Here is a 26,392-nt window from a genome sequence, read left to right as displayed (position 1 = left end):
TAGTGACCATACCCAAACCAGCATTTCTTTATTGGGTTAATACAGGCAAAGCACAGACTTGCTTGTCTGGGCAGTCCGAGTACAGACGGGGCTGTCCAGGAAGCCGGAATGTAAACAGCCTTGTCTGCATAGCTGGAGTGTAGACAGGTCTGTCTGGGCTGTCAGTGTGTGGACGGGCCTGCCTGGGCAGCCAGAGTGCGGACGAGCCTGTCTTGGTGGCCAGAGCGAGGACAGGCCTGCTCGAGCCGTTACATGCAGGAAGCAGAGCACACGCTGGGCTGCCCAGGGGCCTGTCTGGGAACCACGGTGTGGACAGACCACTCTGCTCATAGCCTGGGTTCTACAGGCAGGACCCTGAGGTCAGTCCTCACAAAAGAAACACATTTCTTCAGCCAGCCTGGCTCCCATCTGTGAATGCTTTGCTTTAAGCAGGGGATGTGCCCAAGAAGTTTTCAGACTCTCCTTCTCTTGCTCTCTTCAGCCTCACAGTGTCTCCAGGAGGCTCACAGGGGACACAGAAGACCCTGGCCACACAGCCTGCTCTGGATGCACTTTGGGGAGAAGATACAGCCCCAGGGTTTTGCACCATGGAGCCCATGAAGCTGGGGGAGGGGATGAGAGAATCAGGAGGGTAATCAAGTCTTAAATATTCAGTAGGAAGACTGATGCTGAAGCTGAAGCTCCAAATACTTTGGCCACCTGGTGTGAAGAGCCGACTCACTGGAAAAGACCCTGATGCTGGGAAAGACTGAAGGCAGGAGGAGAAGGGGGCAACAGAGAATGAGATGGTAGGACGGCATCACTGACTCAATAGACATGAGTTTGAGCAAACTCTAGGAGACAGTGAAGGATGGGGAAGCTTGGCGTGTTGCCGTCCATGGGGTCGGCAAGAGTCAGCTGAACAAAACAGCCACCTGCCTCCCAGGCCCCACTCCTGAACTACCTCCATCTTCCTCCCAGGGTCATAGTCTGAAGAGTCCAGGAAGGGCCCTAGGCTCCTCTTCTCACTATAAGGCTAGAGGCTGTAGAATCCACCTTGGGAGCATCCTTCTTTTCTTAAGGCCTAATCACCTATGACAGATCAAATGTCCAGCTAACTCTTCGCATGGTGTGCCTGGCCCCCTTCCTGTAGCTCATCTCTTTGAGCAATGGTGTCTGCTCCATACAGGTCAGGAAGCTGCTCTCTACTGGGCACGACAGCAACATGCTTACACACCTCTAGTGGCGGGGGGCCACCACTTTCGGGGCATGTGATCCACTGCGGGGCAGCTCTGCCTGGCAGATGTTCTTCTTTGCTCTGAGCTGGGGGCTGCCTTCTTCTGGCCCAGCTCTGGCCCCGGTGGTGATGGTGACACACTGGGCTAGTCTGCCACCTCTGGGCAAGCCTGCAGGGACCAAGGCCCTGAGGAGGGTTCTGCTCCAGCTCCCAAGCCTGCCTCCAACCCCTTTTGCATCCCAGCATCTGCTATGGGACAGACCCCATCAGTCATGCCCACTCAGTGCCCAGGAACTCAGAGCAGCCCAAAGCCTGCAGGTCCTCTGCCTGGATGCTCAGCCCCTCGGGAGCACAGAGTGGGCTCACAGGCTTTGTGTGGTGGTCCCGGCCCAACCTGTTGACCCCCACCGAGTTGAGGGGCTGCACGTGCCTCCAGGCCACCTCACCTTCACCTAAACCCTGCGTCCCTGGACTTCTTTCTATGGGATGACTCTGTGGGCCCCCAGAACTGAACTCTGCACTGACTCCTGCTGGTCAGAAGGTGCTGAAGTGCTTGGGTCCTGCCCGGCGGCCAGGCCTGAGCCCAGCACCTGGCAGGAAGCACACACAGACACGGCCACAGGCTGCCAGACAGGGGTAATGCTTTTATATTAGTTTTTCTGTAACAAGAAAAATCAGCTTTGAAGTTTTTATCATTGTTTTTCCTTAAAAAAGAATTAAAAAAAAAAAAAGGCACCCAGAACTCCCCTCAGGCCCAAAGAATAAAAAAGTTCTCTCATCGGTGCAGCTGGGCCCTTCGCTCTTGCTCCACCTAGCCCCACCACCTCCGCCAAGCTCAAGTCCAAGACCTCAGCAGCCTCAGACCTTCCCTCTGGCCTCAGTGGGGCTCATCCAGCAAAGCTGCGTCTGGGCCGGCCAGGGCCTGGCGGGGAAAGACTGCCCCAGCCTTGGGGAGCGTGACCGGTGGGCCAAGGCAGCAGTCCTGAAGGTTCTTTTCCCCAAATGGAGAGAAAGGAAGAAAACCCAGTCTGTGAGTTCCAGAGGGTGCAGGCACCTGGCCGCAGACAGCATGGAGATAACTCTGTCTTCTCCAAGGGACAGATGGAGGGGGCAGACAGACAGACGGCGAGCTGGCCATTTCTGGGTGGGGCAAGAGCTGTTGGTGGCAGAGGCCGAGAAGAGCTATTTGCATGTGATGTGTGTGTGTGTGTGTGTGTGTGTGTGTGTGTGTGTGTGTGTACATGTGTTCACGGGGCAGGGAGCAGGTACCCATGAGTGCTGGGGCTGGTCAGACCCTTTGCCTCATCTGTAGGACCCAGGGACTGAGGGCAGCATTGAGTGTGGGGCCGACAGGGGGATGTTTGGAGGACGCTGTGCAGCTGGCTGTGTGTGGGTGTCTGGCTGTGGATGGACTGCAGGAAGGGGTGGGGAGGGGAGACTGGGTCCAGCCTATGTGTGGAGCGGGGCCTGGTGGGCGCTGCGCTGGGAGTGTCTGTGAGCAAGGCAGAGTGGGGGCGCGCAGGGCTCAGGCATGTGCTGTAGAAAGGCTCCAGTGGTCCGTCGTCCTGCAGAACACGCGGGCGAGTCAGGGGAGGCCAAGGCAGACCTGCCCACCAAGCCCAGCTGGGGCCAAAGGGATTAGACTCTGGCAGGGTCAAGCAACTGCAGGCCCGAGGGGAAGTTGCCCTGGGAGTACAGAGCCAGTGCAGGGGGCACCCCCTGGGAGGTGCTCCTGGGGGCCTGGTATGGACTGGAAACTTCTGGACCCCTTGGCCTCTCTTGGGGCTGCTGACTGTGGCCAATGTCCTCCAGAGGGGCAGATTCTCTCTACCCTGGGACCCACAGTGCCTTCCCGAGGGCCCCAGCACCCACACTGAATGGCTAGTGACCCCAGTCACTGACCCCTGGCTCTGCCCGAGGACAATGCATGGAGATAAGGGGCTCCATCTTCACGCCCCTGGGCCCAGGAGTCAAGAAAGGTGACTCCCAAGCACTGCCTCTGGGGTCGCCCTCTATAATCAGGTAGCAAGCCCAGCACACTCACCCCTCTCTCTGCCATCAGCTAGACCCCTGTTCCCTCCTCCCTATGGCCTCGGCAGGATCCTCAACCCCACTCAGACCCCTCTCTGTCTCAGACCCTACTTCAATTCAACATCCTAATAGTGACCAGTGGCCCCTGGATCCCCAGCTCAGCTTACTCTGATATCTCTCCTGACCACACCTCCTCTCCTGGCTACTCCCCACCACCATGCCCACCCTCCAACCTCTTCCTCCAGGAGACCAACACCCCCTTCACCCCTTCCCTTTCCAGCCTGAGCCCCAGCATCTGCAAGGGAGCCTCTCTCTTGTCAGCACCCTGTTTCCTTGTTCCTTGCCTTCCTGTCTCACACTCCTGGCCAAAACCTCAGCCATGGATGAGTCCAACTGGCCATCGTCTCCACACCCAACCTGGTCTGCTGAGTATTTGTTGCACAGAGAAACCAGAAGGCATCGGGCAGGTGTGACCTCACATCCAGCCACGAAGCCGCTGACCTGCATGTGACTGTAGCCTCTGGAGAACTGACCCTCCTGCCCAAGCCAGTCCTTCCTCCTGCTTGCACAGGTGTGGCTACACCCAGCTCTCCTCTCTTATGCCTTTAACTCCTCCCTCAACATGGGCCCCTCCCCATCGGCATTCAAACCAGTTCTGTTGCTTAAAAAGGGCCCAGCATGAACAGAATCCTGCCTGAGCTTCATGCATCCTTCCCACCACCAGCCTCACTCATCTCTTCACAATCAAACTTCTCAACAGACTTGTCTATAACCCCTGAACCCTCTCCTTTCCGGCCACTTTCTCCACCCTCTTTGCCCCTGAAACTGCTCCCCACAAGGTCACGGTGATCTCCCTGTAGATAAGTCCAGTGGGTTCGTGGCCATGCTCAGCTCCATCAGTCTCTTTGTTGTGCTCACACAGCTGATTCCTTCCACTTCCTGTGCATGGATGCATAACAGGCATGCATGTGTATGTGTGTGTGTGCACATGTGCACACAAGGGCGTATGTGCCTGGGGCAGCATGCGTGTGTGTACTCACAGGCATGCACGCATGAGCATATGCAATGGTGTGCTTGTCCTGCATCTGTGAACACACAGTACAGTACATGCGAGTGTGTCTGTGTGTGCATACGTGCGGTGTGTGTTTGAGTGTCTGCTTTGTGCATGTGTGTGCATGCTTCGGTGAGTGTGAGTGAGTGTGAGTGTGTGCACGTGGGTGCGCTGTGTGCGCGTGTGATGGCCCTCTGTCCTGGGCTGTCTGCAGCTCTGCCTCCCTCCCCTGGTGCTCTGTCCCCTTCCTCCCGCCGCTCCCCTCCAGCTGGCAATCCCCTTCCCTCCTCTCTCCCTGGAGAGCTCCCCCAGCCTCTCGAGGCCTCAGGGACTGTTTCAAGGCCTATGATTCCTGGACCTCCCTCTCCAGCCAGACCTCACTCTGGAGCCCCAGATCCAAATAGCCAGTCTACCCTGGGCAGCTCCCCAGTGCCCTCCAAACTCACCGTTCTCCTCACCAGACCTGCCCCTCCTAGTACTATCATCCACCTGAAATTCCAGGCTAGAACTGGGATCTTGTCTTCTCCCTCACCCCATGTCCAGCAGGACTAGCTGGGCCCCTCAAGTCTGCACCTCCAGACCTCCTTTCAGGCCCATCTGCTTGTCTGCATCCTCACTGCCCACCTCCAGCATCTCTGGCTTGGGTTGCAGCAGTAGCCTGCTTGTGGGCCCCCATATCCATTCCCTGCTTCCTCCCTCCCAGTTCCTGGGTGTGTCCCATCAGGGATGCATTGCTGTGGATGGAGGCCCTGGCACCGGCCAGCCTCCCCTGGCATGCTGTCATCCCCAACCTCACACCCAGGGCCTGAGCACACTGAGAGCTCTAACAGATTTGCAAAATGAACAACGAAGCAGGGTACAGAGGGTGGAGAATGGGCAGAAAGACCCTAGACTGGGGTCAGGGGCAGGAATGTGGTGAAGCAGGCTAGGGCGCCCCACACAGACCACCCACCTACGTCAGATCCTGTTCTCCCAGTCACTATCGCCTTTCCTCTTCCTCCTCGTCGTCATCGTCCTCCTCCTCCTCTTCCTTCTCCAACCGGCCCCGGTCCTTGGAAACGTCACCAAACTCAAAGTTGCCCTCTATGTCCAAGACCTGCAGGTGCTTCAGCTTCCGGAAGGCACTCTCCACCACGGAGCCCACGGCCAGCTTGTTAAACCTGTGTAGGGCACCCACGTGAGGTCTATGCCATTAGCTGAACAGTGTCCCTACAGTGACCCAGCCCAGAAGTGGAGTGGAAGGGACAGGCCCTCCAGGAAGACATGCAGCAAGCACAAAAGAAGGGGGCTTAGGAGTCCAGGCCATCACAGGGAGTTCAAGGTATTCTGTGTGGCTAGTGCAGCGGAGAAGGGTGACCCTGTACAGAGGAGAGAAGGCCTCCGCCGTATATGCTCTTACTATGATCTGAGGGTGGCAGACACAGACAAGTCTTGCCTGCCTGCCCATTGGCATTAACCTGGAGGTCTGAGGATGCTCTGTGGCCAGCCTGAAGTCACCTTGGTGCTGGGTGTAGAGGGGCACAGGAAAGGCCAGGGCCGCAGTGGGTTGGGGACACATGTTTGGGAAGGGGAAGGCTGGACTCTGATCTCAGGCCCCCTCAATTCTCTGTACCTTAGTCTCCTGCAGGAGCCGAGGCATAGGTCACACTGCACCCTGATGTCACCCCGCCTGAGTCTTCTAGGCCACAAAGCCCCTGGAGTGCACATGTTGCCGTTCTCTGATCTGTCTGACTTGGAGGGGGATGGTGGGAAGAACCACTCTGGTTCTGCTCTCCTTGGGGAGCCAGGTCCTCTGAATCATCCTAAACCCCCAGAACCCAGTGATGACCTGAACATCTGCTATCCTGGGTCTGAGGCCCAGGCCCAGCCTATCTGGCTGTGGACACAGCAGTCACCTGTGCTTTCTGGGCCTCAGCTTTCCCAGCTGTAAATTGGGAAGATGCTCTCTGTGGTCCCTTCCTGCCATAGGAACATCAAGAATGCCCACAAGTTCTGCTTTTTAAAGTTTCCAAAGCCCTTTCACAAACCAGTGGACCTCACCAGGCCTGGCCAGGACTGTCTCCACCCTTGAGAGTTAAGGGAACAGGAGCTCACTGGGGCTCTGTGCTGTAACCAGGGCTCTGCTCAATGGAAGCACTGCTTCAAGCACTGACCTCTACCTGTGAGTGGTTCCCATGGGCCCTGACCCCTCTGCTGGAGCTGGGCAGCCCCTTGAGGGGCAGGGCCTCCTACCTGAGAAAAATCCCTTTGAGGTTGGGTGTGGCGTCAAAGGCATTGGCGGGCACGGCACTAATCTTGTTATTCTGCAGGTACAGGTACTCCAGCGACTCTGGGAGCCCCCCGGGGATCTCCGTGAGCTGATTCCCGGCAATGTCGAGCAGCTGCAGGGGTGAGCAGGGCAGATACAGCACTTGACAAGCAAGCTCCCACTGACCCGGAGCATTCTAAATCTCATAACCCTGTGAGGCGGGCTCTATAACTATCCCCATTTCCAGACAGGAAAACAGAGGCTCAGAGAGGTTCAGAGATCCATAGCAGGCCATAGGGCCCGCAGAGGCTGGAAGCCGGGGCTTGTGACTCCAAATCCTTGTTCTAATTGGCGTCTAGCCTACCCTGCCCCTTCCATCCGGCCACATGAATGCACAGCCACAGTGCCTGGTGCTAAAGGCCGTCCTCCTTAACACACCTGTCACCTTCCTCAGACTAAAGACCCCAGAAGGGCAGGGACTAGGTGTCCTCCAGTCTTTAAATCGCAACCCAACTTTGTCAGATGAGGATAGGGGCGGGGCTGCTCCTTTGTAGATCTCAGGGCCATGTGGACAGGGGCCGAGGGCCAGGATTCAAGGGCCACAGTGACCCTGGCATGGCAACCAGGCCCCAGGCTGGTCAGTGTCAGACCCACCACAGGCCTAGTGTCCAGGAAGCACGTGGCCAGGGAAATGGGGTGGTTTTCCCAGGGAGCAGAGCACAGCTGCTGCGGGAAGGAGACCTGGACGTGCCCGGGGCCTGGCTCACTGCCTGCACCTGGGGCTGTCAGCACCCTTGCCCTGATACACACCTGTGTAGCCATGGGTGGGCTTCCATCATCTCAAGCTCCCTCCTTACACTGACAGGCTGGGGCTCAGGGCCAGGGAACGGGGGGCCATAAATCCAGATTCCAGATGCAGGGAAGCACACGATTCAGGCACCCTAGGGAGCCTCCCTGTCACCTTCTCCATCAGCAGGGCTCCCTGCTCCCCACTGGGTTCCTTCCACACGGATCCAGGACTTCCTCTTTCATTCTAGACCTCCTCAGTGCCCGTGGCCAACGGGGACATGGAATCCCCGAGACACTTCCTCTGTGCTGGGAAGCCAGGCTGGCAGGGGCGATGGTCACAACACTCTGGCAATGACAGCAGCGGAACGGGGCTGAAATAAGGGGGCCAGGGAGGGGCCCGACCCAGCCCAGTCAGGGTCGGGGGAGCAGCCAACACAGGTGGGCGCTCTGGACCAGTGAGAGCAGCTGCTTGAACAAAGATCCCACAGGCCGAGGAAGGTCTTCACCAAATACCCCACTCCTGACTGGACTCACCCAGACAGCCATTTAACCTGCCCATCGTTGGTGGCTTCCTGGAGGAGGTGACAACTGAGTTGAGTCCTAGGTATATGATAAGCTCTAGGAGGGCAGTGCGGAGAAGGCAATGGCACCCCACTCCAGTACTCTTGCCTGGAAAATCCCATGGGCCGAGGAGCCTGGTAGGCTGCAGTCCATGGGGTCGTGAAGAGTCGGACACAACTGAGCGACTCCACTTTCACTTTTCACTTTCATGCATTGGAGAAGGCAATGGCGACCCACTCCAGTGTTCTTGCCTGGAGAATCCCAGGGATAGGGGAGCCTGGTAGGCTGCCGTCAATGGGGTCGCACAGAGTCGGACACGACTGAAGCAACTTAGCAGCAGCAGCAGCAGCAGGAGGGCAGTGACTCTGGATCTGTCTTATTCCCCTCTAGGTCCTCAGTTCTAGAACTGGGTCTGCATGTGGGGAGGGTTCGGTATCAGCTTGTAGAATGAATGAGTGAGTAGGTGTCACTGGCCTTCCAGCTGAGGGGACAGTATAAGCAAGGTCCAGGGCATCTGGGAAACCAAGAAGCTCAGCTGGGAGCAGAGGCAGACCAGGCACTGAAGGTCACAGCCAGGATTCTGGTCTGGGTTCTAAAGGGGAGCCACAGAAGGGTTCTGGGTGGGTATACAGTGAGCATGTTTGTTTTTTTATTTTTTCAAGATACCTGCTGATTGCATGTGGAATATAGGAGTGAAATGCTCCTAGGAAGCTGAGGTCCAGGAAGAAATGGGGGTGACTTGACCTTCTGATATGACCAGTAGGATGGAGAGAAGTGGAGAGATGGGGAGGTGTCATGATAGAGAGGGCAGGTTCAGTAACAATGGGCAGTGGGGGTCAGATGGTATGGAAAAGGGGGTGGCAGGGCAGCGTCCACATTTCCTGTGGACACCCAGGTGGGTGTCACCCCCTTCAGCAAGTTAGCCAGTGCAGCAGGAGGAGCAGGTGTGGAGGAGAGGGCAATGGGGCTGGGGCCCCTTAAGAAGTGGCACGAGAGAGGCTGGCACATGTGGCTGGACCCTGGTGTCTGACACGCAGCCGGGCTCTCTGGGTGGGGGAGACCCTGGCTGCTCCTGGAGGACCAGCCGCCTCCCACCACTCACCCTCGGGGCTCAGCCCCACCTCCCTGCCTCCCACTCTCAGGGCCTCTCCCCTGCACTCTGCTCAGACATCCCCACCCTGACAGCTCCCCTGACAAGCATGTACTGTGTGCCTCCCACAGCCAGGGCCCTGGTCCAGCAGTGAACACAACAGACTAAAACGCCTGCGCCTTGTTCTAGCAGGAAGAGCGGAAAACAAACAAGTAAACAGATGACCTACTGTCGGAGGGAAGAGGTTGTAAAGAAAAACAAAGCAGAGGAAGGTGGCAGGCAGTGAAGGAAGACCTCCCAATGAGGGGATATTTGAGCAGAGCCTTGGGAAAAGGCTGAGGACATTTGGGAGAGGGGGGCCTGGTAAAACAGCTGAGCCTCCCAGGTTCCTTAATGAAGTTCCCTTTCAGCCCTTCACTGCGTCAGGAGGCTTCACTTGTAACCAAGGAGGCTTAGTTCACATGGCTACACAGCCCTCCTATCTCGGGTGTGGCTACAGGAGCCACAGCCACTGGCCAGTCCCAGAAGCCCCAAGTTTATCCCTCTAGACTCGGCAGCCTGGTGAGGTTAGCCCACCTCAGGCACCTGCCAGCCTCCCCTCCCCCAAGCCCAGCCTTCTCCAGGTACCTATCCTATGCCCACAGGTGGGTGAGCTCTGCTTTCTCACACCACCTGAACTGTCCCTGTCCTTCAGTCCTCCTGGACAATGCCCCCCCCCCCACCTGCAGCCATGACCTCCCCTTGTCCCTACAGGGTTCCTCAAGCCTGTCCCTGCAGGTGGAAAGCTCTGCCTTGCCTGCCAGCTGAACTCTGCCCTGCACTGCTATACCATGAGCCTAGACCCTTGGCATGGCCCAGGCTCCATACCCTAATGCCCAGGCTGCCCAGCCGGCCCTTCTCTAGAGGCCCTGCCTGCCTGCTACCTGCTCACCCAGGCCCAGTAGCTAGGTGGGCTCAGGGGAGCCCGACCAGTAGTACCCTGAATGGGCACGGCCCTGGCCGCTTACCTGCAGACCGGAGAGGTCAGTCCAGGCACGGGGTCCCAGGGCCCGGTTGCGCAGCCGGTTGCCGGTGAGGTAGAGCTCTCGCAGCTGGGCCATGCCGGCCAGCGCCCCACGCGCCAGGGCGACCAGCTCATTGCGCTTGATCTTCAGCACGTGCACGTTGCGTGGCAGCCCAGGCGGTAGGGTGTGCAGCCGGTTGCCGGAAAGGTCCAGTGAGCGCAGCAGACGCAGCTTTCGGAAGGCGTCGCGGTGCACCTGTGGACTGGTGATGCGGTTGTAGCTGAGGTTGAGCTCCTCCAGGTAGTAGGTGGTGGCAAAGTCGTCGCGGCCGATGCCGGTGATCTGGTTGTGCAGGATCATGAGGGTGCGCACGCGGCGGGGCAGGCCGCTGGGCACGCGCTCCAGCGCGTTGTTGTACAGGTGCACCGTGTGCAGCCGCTTGAGGCCCTGGAAGGCCCGCGGGTGGATGCCCTGCGCGCGCAGCTGGTTGCTGTGCAGCAGCAGGTACTCGAGACTGCGGATGGGGGTCAGCACGTCTGCGTCCACGCTCCGGATGGCGTTCTTCTCCAGGTGCAGCAGCACCAGGCTGCGCGGCAGCCCCGCCGGGACCCGCGACAGGTTGTTGCTGGACAGATCCAGGTACTCCAGGCTGGAGAGCTTCCTGGAGGGAAGCGGGCGATGAGGTCGGTGGGCAGGAGCCCAGGTGGCACTTGTTTCCAACATTACTCCCAAGGGAGGTGGCAGGGGACTTCCCTCTAACTCATCCCAGCTCTGCCACTAGCTGACTGGGGAACTCAGTCCTCTCCCAGCCTCTCAGTAGCTTGACTCAGTGATACACTGGTGTGAGAAGGATCTAGCATGGTTTCTGACACAGGATTTGTTTGAAGATTGACTGTTTAAAGCCTTTGTCCTTTTAGGCTACCCTGGGCTTGAAAATAGATCTGCCTTCAACAAGAATGCTTGAGTTTCTACTTTGCACCAAGAAGCCAGCCTCTGCAAACACTTCCTTGCCTTACTAGAATTTGGGCAGGACTTACATAGCGCTATTCTTCGGGACAGAAGTGTCAGCAAAGGCACAAGCCTTAAAGTTCCTTCTCCGAGAAAACTGGCCAGGGGCAGGTGGAAAAGGACCCGGCCAGGTGAGCCCTGGGAGGGGCCTCCTGAGCGCAGAGCTCACACGGAGGCCAGGAAGGGGCTCACCAGAAGGTCTCATTGTCCAGGCCCTCATCAGTCAGGTGGTTGTTCTGCAGGTACAGCTCACGCAGGTTGCTCAGCTCGCTGAAGGCACCTGGTGGGATCTTCTCCAGCTTGTTGTTCTGAGAGATGGGAGGGTGGGAAAGGGGCATGAGGGATGGCCAAGGGGCAAGGACACAGCCTTGAGATGAGATATGGAGAGGGGTCTGGGGGAGCCATGGGGAGAGGGCCCAGGCCTAAAGGACTCAGTGTGGGGCTGACAGCCAGGTGTCTGGGTCTCTGTCTGCATCTCTGCAGTGGATTCTGTGCCCCCCAGCTCGTGCCGAGGCCCCGCAGCCTCACGACTGTGCCCGTGACTGTGCCTGGGCTCTCCCCCTGCTCGGGCAGCGCTCCTCCCTGCCCTCTCCCTCCCACCTTGAGGTGCAGTTTGTAGAGGGCGGGCGGCAAGTGCTTGGGCACATGGCGCAGGAAGTTGCTGGACAGGATGAGGATCTCAACGTTGCTGGAGCCATTGAACATGCTGTCCGGCAGCCCGGCGTCCGCCAGCTTGTTGTTGTGCAGATACACGGACCTGGGGGCGAGGCTCAGGTTCTCCCTCAACCACCCCCACACCAGCTCGCCTGGTGAGCCTCCAGACCTTGCTCAGGTTGGGCCTGTGGCCCAGGGCACCCTCTTCCCATCTCAACAACCTCAGACGCCACCAAATCCAGTTCCCCCTACACAGCTGAGGGGACGAAGGAACCACCCTACAAGTTAGTGGAAGAAACAAGACTTCCTGATCCCCAGTCCCTGCTTCTCCATAACCTTCAGGGTTCTCACTTGTTCCCCAGTGTTGCAGCCCTGGAGTCCCTGCCTGTCCACACAGCTGGCTCTGAGCTCTGTGGGACCTCTCGAGAATGGAGCCTGTCCCTGTCACCTCTTTGTTCCCAGTGCCCAGCACAGGATCTGGGTTCAGAGGAGGTGACCCCTCATTCATTCAGCAAGTATACAGTAAGTGTCCCTATGTGCCAGGACTGTTCCAGATCCTGAAGATACAGCAGTGGACAGAACCAACAAGTCCCTGCCCTCATGGAGCTAACATACTACAAGGAGAGAAGACAACGAATAAGAGAAGTCCACAGGCAACGCAGTTCCTTCTTGCTGTATGGCCTCTCTTGGGCCTCAGTCTCCTCTTCTGTGGGACAGAGCGATACACAGTAGCACTGGCTTCTCCGGGGAACGAAGAGAATCGAGGCGTCAGATTCAGGGACAGAGTGGCACCTGAGGCTGTCAGCACTTTCTCCTCCCCAGCACCCCACCCCCCACCCCCGCTCACATACCTGTGCTATGGGGCCTCACCCAGAGCAGCTCTCAGCAAGGGCAGCTCTGCCTATTGGAAGAGGCTTCCCTCCCCAGGGGCTAGGCAAGGAGGGACATACCCTCACCGGCTCCCACAGTTCCCCAAACCCCACCCTCTGTCCTCACCTCTGGACTGACCCCTTCTACGCCTTTAGGGGTCAGCCCTCCAGACCCTGTGCCCCTGCAGCCCTGGGTGTCTGTCACCTCAGCCCTGAGCATGGGGCATCATGCACTGTCCACCCCTCTTCTCTGGGTTGCCTGTACCCCACTCAGGGCCTGCAGCCTCTGCCTCAGCTTCCCCCCTTTCCCCAACCTAAGCCCAGGGTCCCCCTCTGACCTCTGACCTCAAGTTTGGCTTCTGACCAAAGGTGAGCCCGTAGATCTTAGTGAGATAGTTGGCAGCGAAGTCCACACTGATCAGGGCATTTGGCAGGAAGCGGGGTGCCAAGGTCAGCTGGAAAGGGAAGAGTTGGGGTAGAAAGACCAGTGGAGGGTGAGAGGCCAGCAGGGAGTCACACTGCCTGCTGCTCATCTGAGCCCCTTCAGTTTGTTTCCTCTCTGCGACTAGAGCCATCTTTCTAAAGTTCCCAATAACAAAACCAGAACCTCTATGGCTCCCCATTGTCCTGAGCTTGACGTTTAAATCTCTCCATCTTGTCCCCTGCCCTGCCCATTCTCCTGGCCTCGCCCCTCACTGCCCCCTGACACTGGCCCTCTGTGCAGGCACAGTGAGCACCCATGTTTCTCCAGCCCCAGTCCACGGTATCCACCCTTCATTTATTCGACAGTACTCCCTGAAATCCGCAATATGCAGGCAGAGTTCCAGGCCCTGGACACGTCCTAGGGAACAAGACACAGATCCCTGCCCACACCACCCACACCAGAAGCTTACATCCTAGTGGAGAAGATGATACACAAGGAATAAAAGCTTCGAGAGTGATCACTGCTGTGCTGGGAATTCAAACAGACTGAAGACAATGAATGACTTTGTGGGGTGCTTGGAGAAGAGATGATGGCACTCGAAATGCCATCTGGGGGGGAGACCACCCACACAGCAAGGGCAGTGAGTAGAGGCCCATGTTGGGGGGATCTGCCAGGTACTGGGGGTGGGAGCCAGTGGGGAGATGAGTTAAGGAAGCCAGGAGGGCCAGGGACACAGGTCAGCAGGCCTCAAGGAGACGTGTGGGTTTCTTCCTGGGCAGAGGGGGAAGCCGTTGGGAGGGTTTTAAGTGGGGAGGGGACAGTATAGAGCTAGAGTGGGGCAAGATTTTGAAAAACCCCTCTGGCTGCTCCGAGGAGAAGGGCCACAGATGAGAAGGCGGGTTGTCCTGTGCTGGTGGGCAGGGCAGGGGCTGGGGAGCTGTAGAGAGAGCAGACGTGGGTGAGCCAAGCTCTCCTGGATTCATGACCAGCGGCATTGCAGGTGGTTGGAGATGCCCCTTCCAGGGATGGGGAGCGGGTAGTTCTATTTCCATCAAACATCCAGGGAAGATGCTGAGGAGGCAGGTGGATCTTTGAGTCTCACATGGGAGTAGGGAAAAGCCTGGAGACTGCCTCTGGACATGGCCTTGATGTAGATGGGTGTTGTAGACCAAGGAGGAGACAGTCACCTTAGGAGTGTAGAGAGAAGGGCCAGGACAGAGCCCTGGGACAGGCCGAATATTGCAAGGCTGAGAGCTTTCACCTTCACTCCTGCTGTCCCTTTTACTGCAGTGCCCTCCCCCTTGAGGCCTCTGGTTGCAATCCCATTACCCTTCATGGCCCTTCAAATGCTGTCCCTCCAGGAAGCCCTCCAATGCCCCCTCCCCATGGGGATGAGCTCTCACCCCACTACACTGATGTAGGCCTTGGCCTCAGTCATCATCTGACCACTCTGAAGCCCTGTGTTAAAATGCAGGGTCTGGACTGTGTCTGAGCACCAGTAGGAACCCAGCAGCTGGCCCAAAAGAGGCCCTGGTGAAAGTTCTCTGAGCTCAGCCCCAGACACGCTGCCCTGCTGCGGGCCCCTCACCTTGTTATTGGCCAGGTACAGGTAATTGAGGTTGGTCAGATGCTCAAATGCCTCCTCCGGGAGCCCTTCAAAGGACAGGCATCGGTCAGAGCCCTGGATGAAGGAGACGCTACAGGGGAGCACGTGAGCACTGACCACCCCACACCCACCCCGCCTGCCAGGACAGGGAGGCACTGCTTGGGGCACATGCGGCTCTGACCCTACCCAGCCAGTCCCAACAGGCCTGCTCAGTGCCACCCCACCCCCAACCCTGCTCTCAGAGGCTCAGGCTCAGAAGAGCAGATGGCAAGTGTCCGCTGATAGATGGCTGATCCTTCACCTTCTCAGGGCAGCCTGGGTGGGAATGGGCACCCAAAAGATCAGGCCACAGGGCGGAGGCCCTGCCAAGAAGGAGTGTGCCCCTGGGGACAGCTCCAGAGGGTCAGAGAGAATTCTCACACCCAGCCCCAGGCAGGGTAGGGCAGGGCGATGTCTTCTGAGCCCCCTCTCACCCCCGCCCTGCACCTGGCCCTCTCCTGCCGCATCTGGCAGATGTGCTGTCAGAAGCCAGCTGTCACTGGGAGCCCAGCCAGGCTGGCCCTTCTCCAGTCCTGAGGTCGGCCTCTGACACTTGGTTCTGAGCTCCCAGACCCTCAGATGCTGGGACTCACCCAAGTATCTAACAAGAGGGAACAGTTACATAAACTGCGCAGCATCCCTCTGTGGAATACCCTGTGTCAAATGATGGCTGTGGAGAGTTTTCAGCAACATGAGAAATGCTGCTGAGCTAACTGCTTAGTGAAACAAAGCAATTATAACAGTTATAGTATCGATACTATAAGTACAGCTATGAATTAAAAACACAAAGAAAAAGGACTGGATTGGATTGTGGTGATGGCTGTACAACATATAAACTTATAAAAACTCATCAGATTATACCTTTAAGTTGGATAAACTTCATGGTGTATAAATTATGCTTTTTTTAATGGAAAGAAATATACCAAAATGTCAATAGTGATGAACTTCACGTGGCTCAGCTGATAAAGAATCCACCTGAAATGCAGGAGACCTGGGTTCGATCCCTGGGAAGAGAAAATCCCCTGGAGAAGGGAAAGGCTACCCACTCCAGTACTCTGGTCTAGAGAATTCCATGGACTGTATAGTCCATGGAGTTGCAGAGTCAGACATGACTGAGCGACCTTCACTTTCACTTTTCAGATGGCAGTGGCAGGATAATGAGTGGGGTTTTTTGTATTCTAATTTCTGTATTTCCAAAATTTCTACTATAATTAAAAACTATTTTCATCATCAGAAAAAAAAAAAACTTTTAAAATTTCAGGATTCTACACGCTTTGATTCTAAAGGCCTTCTGTGATTCCTCAGACACTGGAGTCTGAGCTGCTCTGAAGCCTCTCCTTTGATCAGACTCCCCGGTCTCAGAAACACCCAGCGGTGGCTGTGAGGCAACCACAGGGAGCACGTGCCGTGAATCTGGAGGGCAGACCATCCCAGGCCTGCTCTTTCCCACATGCTGGGGTCTGCAGGGCGGGCCTTTCCCCTAGGCACCTAGGTTCCTGTCTGGGGTCCCAGCCCCCAGCCCTGGGCGATCCCTCACCTCGGGAAGTCAGGCGGTTGTTCTGGAGGTTCAGCGTCTCCAGCCGATGCAGTCGGGAGAGCTCCCTGGGATAGATCTTCTCCAGCTGGTTGTTCTAGGGGGGAGACATGGGGACGGTGAGGAGGCAACACAAGGGGGTGCCCAGGGCTCCTGCCCCATTAGAAGCCTGCACCCACCTCAGTCTGTTCCCAGGAGCCAGTTCCTCTGTTGGGCCCCTCCGCTGGGATTCTGCCCCATGGTGGACAGACCCTGGGGACTGGCTCTGAGCCAGGCCCAGGTGCGGGTGTTGCAGGCACAGCAGTAACCACAGCAGAGGTGTGGCCCCCCTTCTAAGAGTGCAGGCGTACACATACACACACACACACACACACACACACACACACACACACAGATATCCACAGGCAGTTCAAACTTAGAATGCTGTCTTCCCTCCAGAACTGTTCCCACTTAGTGACAAGTGTCCCCAGCCCATTCCCCCCTTCCCCAAGCCAGAAACCCACCTTTGGTTCCTGGCCCAGGGGACCCGACTTCCCCTTGGGATGCTTTAAAACCTGGGTCAGGTAGCACCTCCTCCAGAAGCCTTCCTGGGTTGGACTGGGGGCTGGACTAGGAGCTGCTCTGGCCTCACAGCACCAGTCCTTCAACCTCTGTCTGCTCTTTCTACCTGTTTAGGTCTCTGTCTCCCAGGTAGACAGTGAGCACCTCACAGGCAATATATGTTTGAGACCACCCTACTTGCCCAGCAGCCCACACAGGACCAGAAGCATAGCGCTGGTTCACAGGAGCTTCTTGGTGGATGAACCTACAGAGACCTGTCCTCAGCGTGTCTCCTTCCCTCAGGGTCCCTTGGTCTTGGGCTCCCACCACCACCAGTGCAGACCCATGGGGGCTGTGTGACCATGGGCCGGTCACTGTCCTTCTCTGGGCCTGGTCTCCTTTGGAAACAGGTGCGGCAGCCCCTCCCTGTCCCTCAGGGCTACATGAAGGTGATTACGGTCGCATCAATGCCTCCAGAGTTCGCATCAATGCCTCCAGGGTTCTTGTCTGGAACGCTGTGTCCCACTTCGGGCAGTTCTAAAATCTAGACTGGGCCTCTCAGCTGGGGACAGCACTGGACCCCCCGAGCCCCCAGGGTCCTCCTCGGGGGTCTGCTGTGTATTCACCTTCCTGGTCCGTAACGGTGTCTGAGGTACCCTGTCTTCCCAGAGGGTCAGCTGAGGGCAGGTCTGTGTTGGAGCTCAGACAGGTCCAGACTCTACAGCCAGGCTCAGCCCAGACTCCTCCCACGAGACAAAGCAGGTCATAACATCACAGTGCTCTGTGCCCGGGATGTCAGAGCCGGGATGCCCCTGGCGGAGGCATCCTTTTGTCTGACCTGCCCTAGCGCCCTGCGTCTGGAGGGTGGGAGGCCATGGGCAAGGACTGCGGTGGGGGTGGGGTGGTTCCAGGATGGGAGCCACCATGTGCGGGGCAGCCCCCGGTGACCCTGACCATTGGCACAGCGTCCCAACCTCACCTGCAAGGACAGGTGGTTGGTGTGCTCAGGCAGGTCCCCCGGGAACTCGCGCAGGTCGATGCCGCCGCAGTCCACGACCCCCTCCTGGGAGCAGGCGCAGTCTCGAGGGCAGCCGATGGTGGCTGGGCCGCGCCCCGGCTCCTCAGGGCTCAGGACTAACACCGGCTCCTCCTCGGAGAATTCATTCTCTTCGGGGCTCAGGCTGCGGGCGCTGCTTCGGCCAAACCCTGGGGCCCTCACGGCGAGCACCACTCCCAGCTGCCGCGGCAACAGCAGCAGGAGCAGCAGCGCCCAGCCCTGGGCCATGGTACCTGCAGGAGGGGTCAATTCAGACTCACCCAGAGGCCGGGGCTGACTTAACCTATCAGGTAGCGCAGCCAAGGGACTAGGGCCCATGGAAGTCATGCTGGGGCCTTCCACGCCACAGGGCAGAGCCCCTGGGGACCCTGTCCTCTGCACACACCAGCTCTGCTGGCTGCCGCCCTCCCATCCGCACCCCCTTATCAGCGCTGCCCTCTGGCGGCTGGGGAGGGGGATGCATGTTTGGGAGTTGGGGGCAGGTGAGCAGAATCCCTGTCCTTAACCTCCCAGAACCCTGTCTGGGCCTGGCCTCAAGAGATCCGTACCCTCCTTTCACAGGAAGGAAAGCTGAGGCCTGGGAAGAGCTCGGACTTGCAGGGCTTGGCTTGGACTTGGCTGAGCTCTCGCTATCCTGGCACAGGCAGTGCTGGGAGGGGCCTGTCCTTGGTTGAGCAGCCACAGGTCACGGTGGGCCAGCAACAGGTCTGGGCCACCACAGGTCTGAGGTGTCCTAGCACCTCAGATTGCCATTCCAGGATCTTCAGGACATGGCCCTGCCTCTCCTCCAGCTCCCACACTCACCTGCCCTGCTTATTGTCTGTTTCGTGTTCCTCCCTCCAGGCCTTTGCATGCGCTGTTCCTTCTGCCCAGAACCTCCCCCTTGCCTCTTGTGCAATCAGCAGTTTCTCCAAGAACTAACGCCAGTGTTAGGTCCCCTGGCACATGAGATGCCGCAGGCCTCTGTATCACTGTTCCCCCAGGGCTTGGCATGAGTTGAAAATGTGATGTTTTGTGTTTCTTCCACACAGGGCTGTGAGCCATTCTCTGTCCCTGCATGCTGTGCACAGAGTAGTCATTAGTGAATGGAGCTGCTACTGCCTGAAAAACCCTCAAGTCCTATCTCTGGTGTTTGCACCCTCAGCTGCCCTCACCAGCACCTGCAGTGCTCATGTGATCAACTGCCACCTGCAAGAGACCTCTCCCCAGCATGGTCCCTTCAGGCAACAAGGAGCAGGTAGAGGGAGGGCCTTGGGCCATTGAGGAAGATGCTGGGGTTCCATCATCAAGGCAGCCATGGGCATGGCTTAGCTCTGGGCTGGTCCCTGGAGTTCCCTTTAAGAGACTCACTTAGCAAACATCTCTGGGGTGTGGTAAGTTGGGACAAGCAGTAGCTCTGGTACACAGACTCTGGGGTTAGGTCCCTTTTGCTGCTTGGTGGCACTGACCTTGCTGAGCCTGTTTCCTCACCTTACAAGGCAGATAACAGATCTAACCTCAGAACTCCTGGAGGGAGTCAGCAAGAGAGCAGATGCAAAGCCCCTGGCACCCACTGGATGATGAGGCTGCTCTCACTATTGTGATGCTTACCAATGCAGGTACATGACAGGTGACCAAGCCTGGGTGCACCCACTCTGCAGCCTGAGCATCTCTTCCCACCATGAGCCCAGGGATCACAGCCCAGTGGTTAGAAAGCTCTGATGAGATGCTGGGTCTGGGAGGGTTGAGCAATCGGGGAGCTTGATGATGATACTGATGTCTGGTTAAGCAGGCATACTCTGAGCCAGAGAGACGGGGCTGTGAGCTCTGCTCCTCATCAGTCCTGTGACTCTGGGCAAACTTTGCCACCCTCTAAATCTCACATTCCTCCCCGTCCAACTGGGTGGCACAGAGCTCTCCTGTTGGGGAGACTGTGAGAGTCAGTGGGATGCATGTACTGCACACAGTAAGTGCTCAATAAATGTTAGCTCCCTGCTGATTAGCTCCACCACTAATATCCAATCCATGGGCACCATTGATGTCCCAACCACAACACTGTCGGCTTCAGAACCCCCCTGCTTCTTCCCCTTCCAGTGCATAGCTCCTGACTGTGCCTTTCTGGTCCAGTGCTAGGCCCACCTCCTCACTGAAGATTTGCACATTCCATTCTTCAGCGAATTCTGCTGCCCCATGGCTGCTGCGGTATTTCAGATACTGCTTTGCCTCACTCGTTGGCTCAGCCAGCTCTCGAAGGTGAGGCCCCATCTAGCCTGTGCTAGGCCTGGGGGATACAGGTAAAGTAGATAAGGTCCCTGCCCTTAGTCTCCAAGAGGCAGCAGACCCCAGTAAAATAACCACTGCCCACCAGCCTACGTGAGCCCTGTAAAAGGGGCATAAAGCCCCAGAAAGAAAGCTGTGAGGAGGGAGAAGAGGGCCGGCAGCCAGACTAGCTTGACCCCATAGGTAGGTCCACAAGGCCTCGGCAGACTCAGGCCCCTGAGGCAGCGGAGAACCAGGGGGCCCAAGCACACCAGGGGGCCCAGGTTCCATCAGCAGCAGTGGTGGATGCATGCTACAGCCTGGCCCTGCCTGCCCTACCACACCCCTCTGCCTCGTGCCCTGACCAAATGGGCAATAAATCCTTGGCCAGCCTACTGACCATCATTCCCAGGGCATGTTATAACCCTCCAGCTATCTCAACAGCTTCCAGCCCCTGGAGCCACCTGCGTCTCCCTAGCCTGCCCGCCCGCCTGTTGGACCCCAGTGCAGATCCAAACTCTGGGAGGTGACGTATGGGCACAGGCCCAGGCCCCAGATTCAATCAAGGCAGGAGGCCAAGAAGAAGGATCCTCCCCACAAATCTTATACACTCACTAGACCAGCTAGTTCTCCTCCTTCACCTTCAGTTTTGCATCTGTAAGGATATGTACACTGTATCTATACAAATATTTAATTTATATTAACATATAAGCCAGATTGAAAATGTTATCACCACTACACTATAGATAAGCAGCTGAGGCCCAACGGGGTCGGCCAATACAACACAACTGTTAAGTGGCAAGGCCAAGTTCCCAGCCTGGGTCTTAACCACAAAACCATGGAGCCTTTCCCTGGGCCAAGCACAGCTGGGCACTGAGGACCCAAACAAGTGACTCAGGTATGGCTGCTGCCCTTAAAATCCTCACATAGCTACTGCTCAATATGGTGGCTGCATGTGGCTATCAGCACTTGAAATGTGGCTGCACTAAATTGAGAGGTGCTATAAGTATAAAATGTAGTATATATAGATTTCAAATAGTACAAAAAATGTAAAATATCTCATTTATTTTTTATAGTATTATATGACAATATGTGCATATTTTGAGCTAAATTATTAAAAATTTGCCTGTTTCTATCATATATTAATGCATATATATATGGAAGCTAGAAAGATGGTACTGATGAACCTATTTGCAGGATAGTAGTGGAGAGTACCTTGGACTGCAAGGAGATCCAACCAGTCCATCCTAAAGGAGATCAGTCCTGGGTGTTCATTGGAAGGACTGATGTTGAAGCTGAAACTCCAATACTTTGGCCACCTGATGCAAAGAGCTGACTCATTGGAAAAGACCCTGATGCTGGGAAAGATTGAGGGCGGGAGGAGAAGGGGACGACAGAGGATGACAGGATTGGATGGCATTACTGACTCAATGGACATGGGTTTGGGTGTGCTTCGGGAGTTGGGAGGCCTGACACACTGCGGTTCATGGGGTTGCAAAGAGTCAGACACGACTGAGCAACTGAACTGAAGTGAGTTGAGTGGAGGTGCAGACATAGAGAACAAACTTGTGGACACTGTGGGGGAAGGAGAGGATGGGATGAATAGAGAGAGTAGCACTGAAACATATACACTATCATATGTAAAATAGGTAGCTGGGTGGGAAGTTGCTATATGACACAGGGAGCTCAAACCCAGTGCTCTGTGACTACCTAGAGGGGTGGGACACGGTGGAAGGTAGGAGGGAGGTTCAAGGAGGGCACGTATTTATAACTATGGCTGATTTATGTTATAACTATGGCATATTTATAACTATGTTGCTATATGGCAGAAACTAATACAATATTGTAAAGCAATTATCCTCCAGTTAAAAATAAATTAATTTTTTAAAAAATGCTTTACCTGCTTCATTTTACTCTTTTTAACATGACTTCTAGAAAATTTTATGTCACTCACATGGCTTACATTGATGGTTCTCATATTTCTGTTGGTCCAGTGCTGGTCTAGACATTTTGTGTAAATTGAGTATTATAATACCAGTGTCATCAGAGGTGTGATAGAGGGAACCTAGAGTCCACAGGGGCCCAGAGGAGGCCTAAGTATATCCAAAGCCAAGAAGACTCCAAGAAAAAGCAATGCTTTATCTAGCCACGAAGGATGACTATCAGACAAAAGGAAATGGGTGATACAAGCAAGGGGATCAGTGTGTGCAAAGGCCCTGGGGCAAGAGCACTCACGTGACCTCTGCAAAGCTCACTAGAGTATCTGTGGGGGTTGGAGGACGGAGCAGTGGCCATGGTCCAAGCCAACAAAAAGTCGAAAGCCTTATCTTTGGAGAGATAAGAGGTTGTTGAAGAACTGGAGTGTGGCATAGGCAGGCTTATGGAGGGACCAGTGGGGAGCTCCTAGAGGCTGTGCAGTGAGGCATGCAAGGGATAGTAAGACTGGTCTCGGCGGAGGGAGCTGCTGAGCTGCAGGATGGAGAGGAAGAGGCGGTTTCAAGGGAGTGGGAGGAGGAACAGACAGGGCTTGGAGAGTGGTAGCCCCAGTTCCATGTCCCCCTTCTTCCAGCTTGGCCAGCCACCCTGAGGGCCTTGGGATCCTGGGTAGCTCCAGTTCCATCACCTCATTTGCTTGTGACTTTGGTGACATCATCGACCCATCTGAGTCTCAATTTTTTTGTTTTGTTTCTCTAAGAATGTGGAGCAAGATAAGCCCCCGAGTTCCTTCTTTGTGCTGAGCCATGTTGGACCTGTGTGTGGAAGAACAGGTTTTCGAGGCTTTGGAAGTCCCCAGAGTGAGCAGTCCTCATGAGCAGAGCTCACACTGTTGGGCGAGAGGGACAGTTCAGTCTGTGGGAGTTGTTCCAATTTGAATTGCTGTGTGAACCTGGATGAGTCGCTTCAGTGCTCTGAGCCTCTGTTTACTAGTCTAGGCAATGAGATAAGAGCTCCTCATACGGAGTCAATGAAAAGACATGGCCAGCTGATGCTGGAACCCAGCAAGTGCAACATACTTGGGGTTACTGTTACTGCGGAAATAGCTGGAACCCACTGTCACCCACCCACCCCTACCCCCCGGGAACCAAACCTTAAGGCCCAGAACTGCTTAAATGAGGGGTTAAGGCAGGACTAGAAGAAGGAGAGTGAAGGGAGATCCAAATAATGAGGTCAATCCTCAGCCCCCAGCACCACCTCCCTCCTCCACTCAAATTCAGTAAAGATTGGCTGAGCATCTGCCCTGTGATGGGCCCCCAAAGCTGTATCTTACTGACTACAACAGAAATCCCAAGACTAAGAATTAGTCTTCCTTCTTTGCAGAGGAGAAAACTAAAGCAGGCTCCCACAGTTGCCCATTCCCAGCAAGCAGCTACTCTAATTCTTTTGCCTTGGGAAGCCGCTCCTGCTTGGGTTAGCGAGTTCCGTGATGTTCCCGCAGCACCCTTCAGGGCTCAGCTGAGCTTTCCCTGACTCCCTAGGCAAGGAGCAGGTGCTCAGGAAATGTTTGCTGAATGAAGGAATGTATTTGTGAAAGGCAGACTTGGAAAGATCTACAATATTATTATCTGGTCTGATTCCCTCAGTTTACTCATTAGTATTTTAAAGGCAAGGCCAGGATTAGATTTTGTGTCTTCTGATTCCTGCTCAGAGCCTTGGGCTGGTCCTGAAGACTGAGCAAAGATTCTCCTGGTGGACAAAGGGGAGGAAAAGGCACTCAAGGCAGAAGGCAAGCCATGAGCAAAGGCACAATGTGGGGAGGGTAAAGAGGGAGGTGTGTTTAAGGAAGGGTAAACAGGGAAGGGAAAGTCAAGTTTCCAAGGGCATCAGGCACTCTGCTAAGGGGTTGCTGACAGGGAGCTATCAAGGGTTCTAAGCAGATCATGGTCAGAGCTCTTATGCAGGACTTTACCAGGCCTAAAGGTGCAACCATTAAGTCACCCCTGTCCCAAGATTCAGATAGAAGGGACAAAGATGCTCCCTCAAGATTTCATGACAGCATTCATGTGAATATGACATTTCTTAACTTGAATAGGCTGGCCCTGGACCCTAAAAGGGGACATGACCTTCCAGGGGCTCCCAGTGGAGCCTTCTGGACCAGCTTGAAGTCCAAGGGTAGACGCTCCAGTTTGTGTGGCCCTCCATCTTTCCAAGATGCTCTGCAAGGTGCAGGGTGAGCATCCTTCTGGGCATCCCGGACTCGGATCCGGACGATCACTGCGGCAAGCACGCTTGCGTCTGCTCCTCTCCTGAACTTCAGGCTGCAGCTACCGCCCACCCCCAGCCTCAGCCCCAGCCCCGGAGGCCACCAGCAGCTCACCGCCGCCCCCTCTTCCACCTGACGGCGCATCAGGTATTCTAATGCCGGATCGCATCCCCTGCCCAGGCCAGCCTGGAGGTTTAAGGACCTGCAGCCTGGGAGCTTTGAGCGCCTTCGCTGGGGCGCGCCGGCCTCGCCCCGGACCCTGCACTCCGCCGTCATCCATCCCCCAACCCTCTTCTCAGTCCCGCTGTCCCAGCGGGGAGGCAGCCGGATAGACAGACAGACACCAGGGCCCCAGCTGAGAGCTCTGGCTCAGAGCGACTGCGCGGAGCGGGGCTGAGGAGCGAAGCCCAGGGCGGCTTGGGACAGGGACGCGCGGTTCCGCCTCACCTGTCCGCGCGTCCTGGGAGCAGATCTCTGCCCCGCTTCAGGCCTCAGTTTCTCTGCCTATAAAGGGGTCGAAGAGTGGGCTACCTGGGATGATCTGACCTGGATAGACACGGGCATACTCAGCGACCAGGCTGCAGGTACAGGGCTCCTCTACCCTCCCCGGTTCCACCTGCCCCCTACGTTCCCTGTCGCCTGCCCGCGCCCTTCCACTCCCCCCTCCCATCCGCCCGCAGATTCTTTCCAGATGTGCGCAGCGGGAGGGGCCGGGGCTGGGACCAGCCTCCCGCCGGAGATGAGAACAGGCCCCTGCCGGGTCGGGATCGCGGAGGGTCGCGCCCCCTGAGGCAGATCTCTTCGGCTGCGCCCTCCGGGTAGGGCTCTGACTGAGGGGGCCAGATGCGCGGCCCCTCCGGGCCAGCTGCTGGGGCCGTCATACCAGCGCGGGAAGTCCGAGTCCGCTGCCCAGCCAGGTCCCGGCCCTCGGCCCACCCGGCCGCCTGCGCCCTGTACCTGCTGCGCCCCGCCGGCCGACCGCGCTCTCCCGAGTCTCGGCTGCGCTCCGCGGGCGTGGGCTCCTTCCATTCAAGTCGAGCCGTGCGCTCGGCGACCGACGCAAGTTTTGTTGTGGGTTCTCTCCTCCCCGCCTCTCCCCCGCCCCCACCCCCCCGCGTGCATCTGCTGGACGCCGGCCTGCTCCGGACACAGGCGTAGGGTCCCGGCAGACGCGGCAGGGGAGGGCCTGCCCCTCCCGGCGTTGGACCGGGCTGAGCCCCACTTCCCCCGGAGGAAGAGACCCCTCACCCTTCTCCGCCCTGACGGGGCCGCCGTACCACGCCCCCACCCCTCTCTAGGAGACTGCGAAGGCGGGGTGCCTAGCCTGCGACGCTTCCTAGTTCCCAGCTTTCTCAAGTGGAACCGGACCCCCTCCAGGCCCCAGCACCTGAAGGGCGGGCGGGAGAGCGGGCCCCTTCCACCAAGTGCGTCTGAGTTCTACCTCCCTCTGGGGAGAGGATTTTGCAACCGCTCCAAGCAAGAGTACCTTTCCGTTCACTCTCCTACCTTGGGGTCTTGGGCCGTGGCTAACTGGGCAGCGAGCCAAGACACTGCTGTGCCCCTTCCCGGAAAAGTCCCCCCCCCCACCCAACCCTCCACCCCTACACCTTGGCCCTGCGCCCACAGCCTGGTGAGCCTTGAAGGACGATAAATTGCGCTGAGAGTAGGGTGCATAGGAATCCCAGTCGCAGAGAGACTGAGGGGGTGAGCCATGAGCCCTCGTGGTACCATAGTGCTCCCAGGAGCTGAAGACGTTTCCAAGTCAAGGAGTATTAACTACTAGCAGCTGAAGCAACATTGTTTGGCGCCAGGGTCTTTGGCGGTGGAACACGATCGGGCTAGGTTAGGTGGTACTTGGCACTTCCACTGCCTAATAAGGCTCTCCCCCATACCTGCCCTGGCCTGTGGCAGAGCACCCACAGCTACCTTACCTGGCTGCCCTCCTGCTGCAGAGGGGAAAGGATAAGTAACTCAAACTTGGGACTACTTGTTCAGCTCCAATTGCCAGACCCCTGAATGAATGAACAGCTCATGTAAAGGCTCCAGACCTTTCACTGCAGCTGCTACTGGATCCTGATTGCACAACATGTGTTACTCTCTAACCTTTACAACCCGGTAAGGTAAGAAATGCTACTGCCTCTGTTTACAGATACAGAGACATCCTTAGAAAGGATACATGACTGCATAAAACGGCCAGGTGTACTTTCCCCCACAACTGGAGTTCTTTCCATG

The 26,392-nt window shown here is 56.7% G+C and overlaps 1 protein-coding gene across 4 annotated transcripts; it reads right to left on the bottom strand.

The window, feature by feature from the left end:
* Positions 1-3: 3 nt before the first annotated feature.
* On the bottom strand, positions 4-25,233 carry PODN (podocan). Of its 4 annotated transcripts, XM_042248256.2 has the most exons (12): positions 25,118-25,233; positions 24,608-24,706; positions 17,644-17,954; positions 16,128-16,221; positions 14,534-14,598; positions 12,867-12,976; positions 11,599-11,755; positions 11,191-11,306; positions 9,994-10,651; positions 6,531-6,679; positions 5,251-5,458; positions 4-2,781 (listed from the first exon to the last, which is right to left on the bottom strand). In XM_042248256.2, the coding sequence occupies exons 3-11, from the start codon at positions 17,947-17,949 to the stop codon at positions 5,278-5,280; spliced, it is 1,836 nt and encodes a 611-aa protein (XP_042104190.1). In that variant the 5' UTR covers positions 17,950-17,954; positions 24,608-24,706; positions 25,118-25,233; the 3' UTR covers positions 4-2,781; positions 5,251-5,277. The 4 variants fall into 4 exon arrangements, with proteins under 4 accessions (XP_042104190.1, XP_014947473.2, XP_042104189.1 ...); XM_015091987.4 differs by lacking the exon at positions 24,608-24,706; XM_042248255.1 differs by lacking the exon at positions 24,608-24,706 and having other exon boundaries at positions 4-748.
* Between the last annotated feature and the right edge of the window lie 1,159 nt (positions 25,234-26,392).

This window comes from Ovis aries, chromosome 1, assembly GCF_016772045.2.
Source record: "Ovis aries strain OAR_USU_Benz2616 breed Rambouillet chromosome 1, ARS-UI_Ramb_v3.0, whole genome shotgun sequence".
Taxonomy (NCBI): Eukaryota; Metazoa; Chordata; class Mammalia; order Artiodactyla; family Bovidae; genus Ovis; species Ovis aries.
The sequence above is the reverse complement of the archived record's forward strand: the minus strand, read 5'-3'. Positions and strand labels throughout refer to the sequence as shown.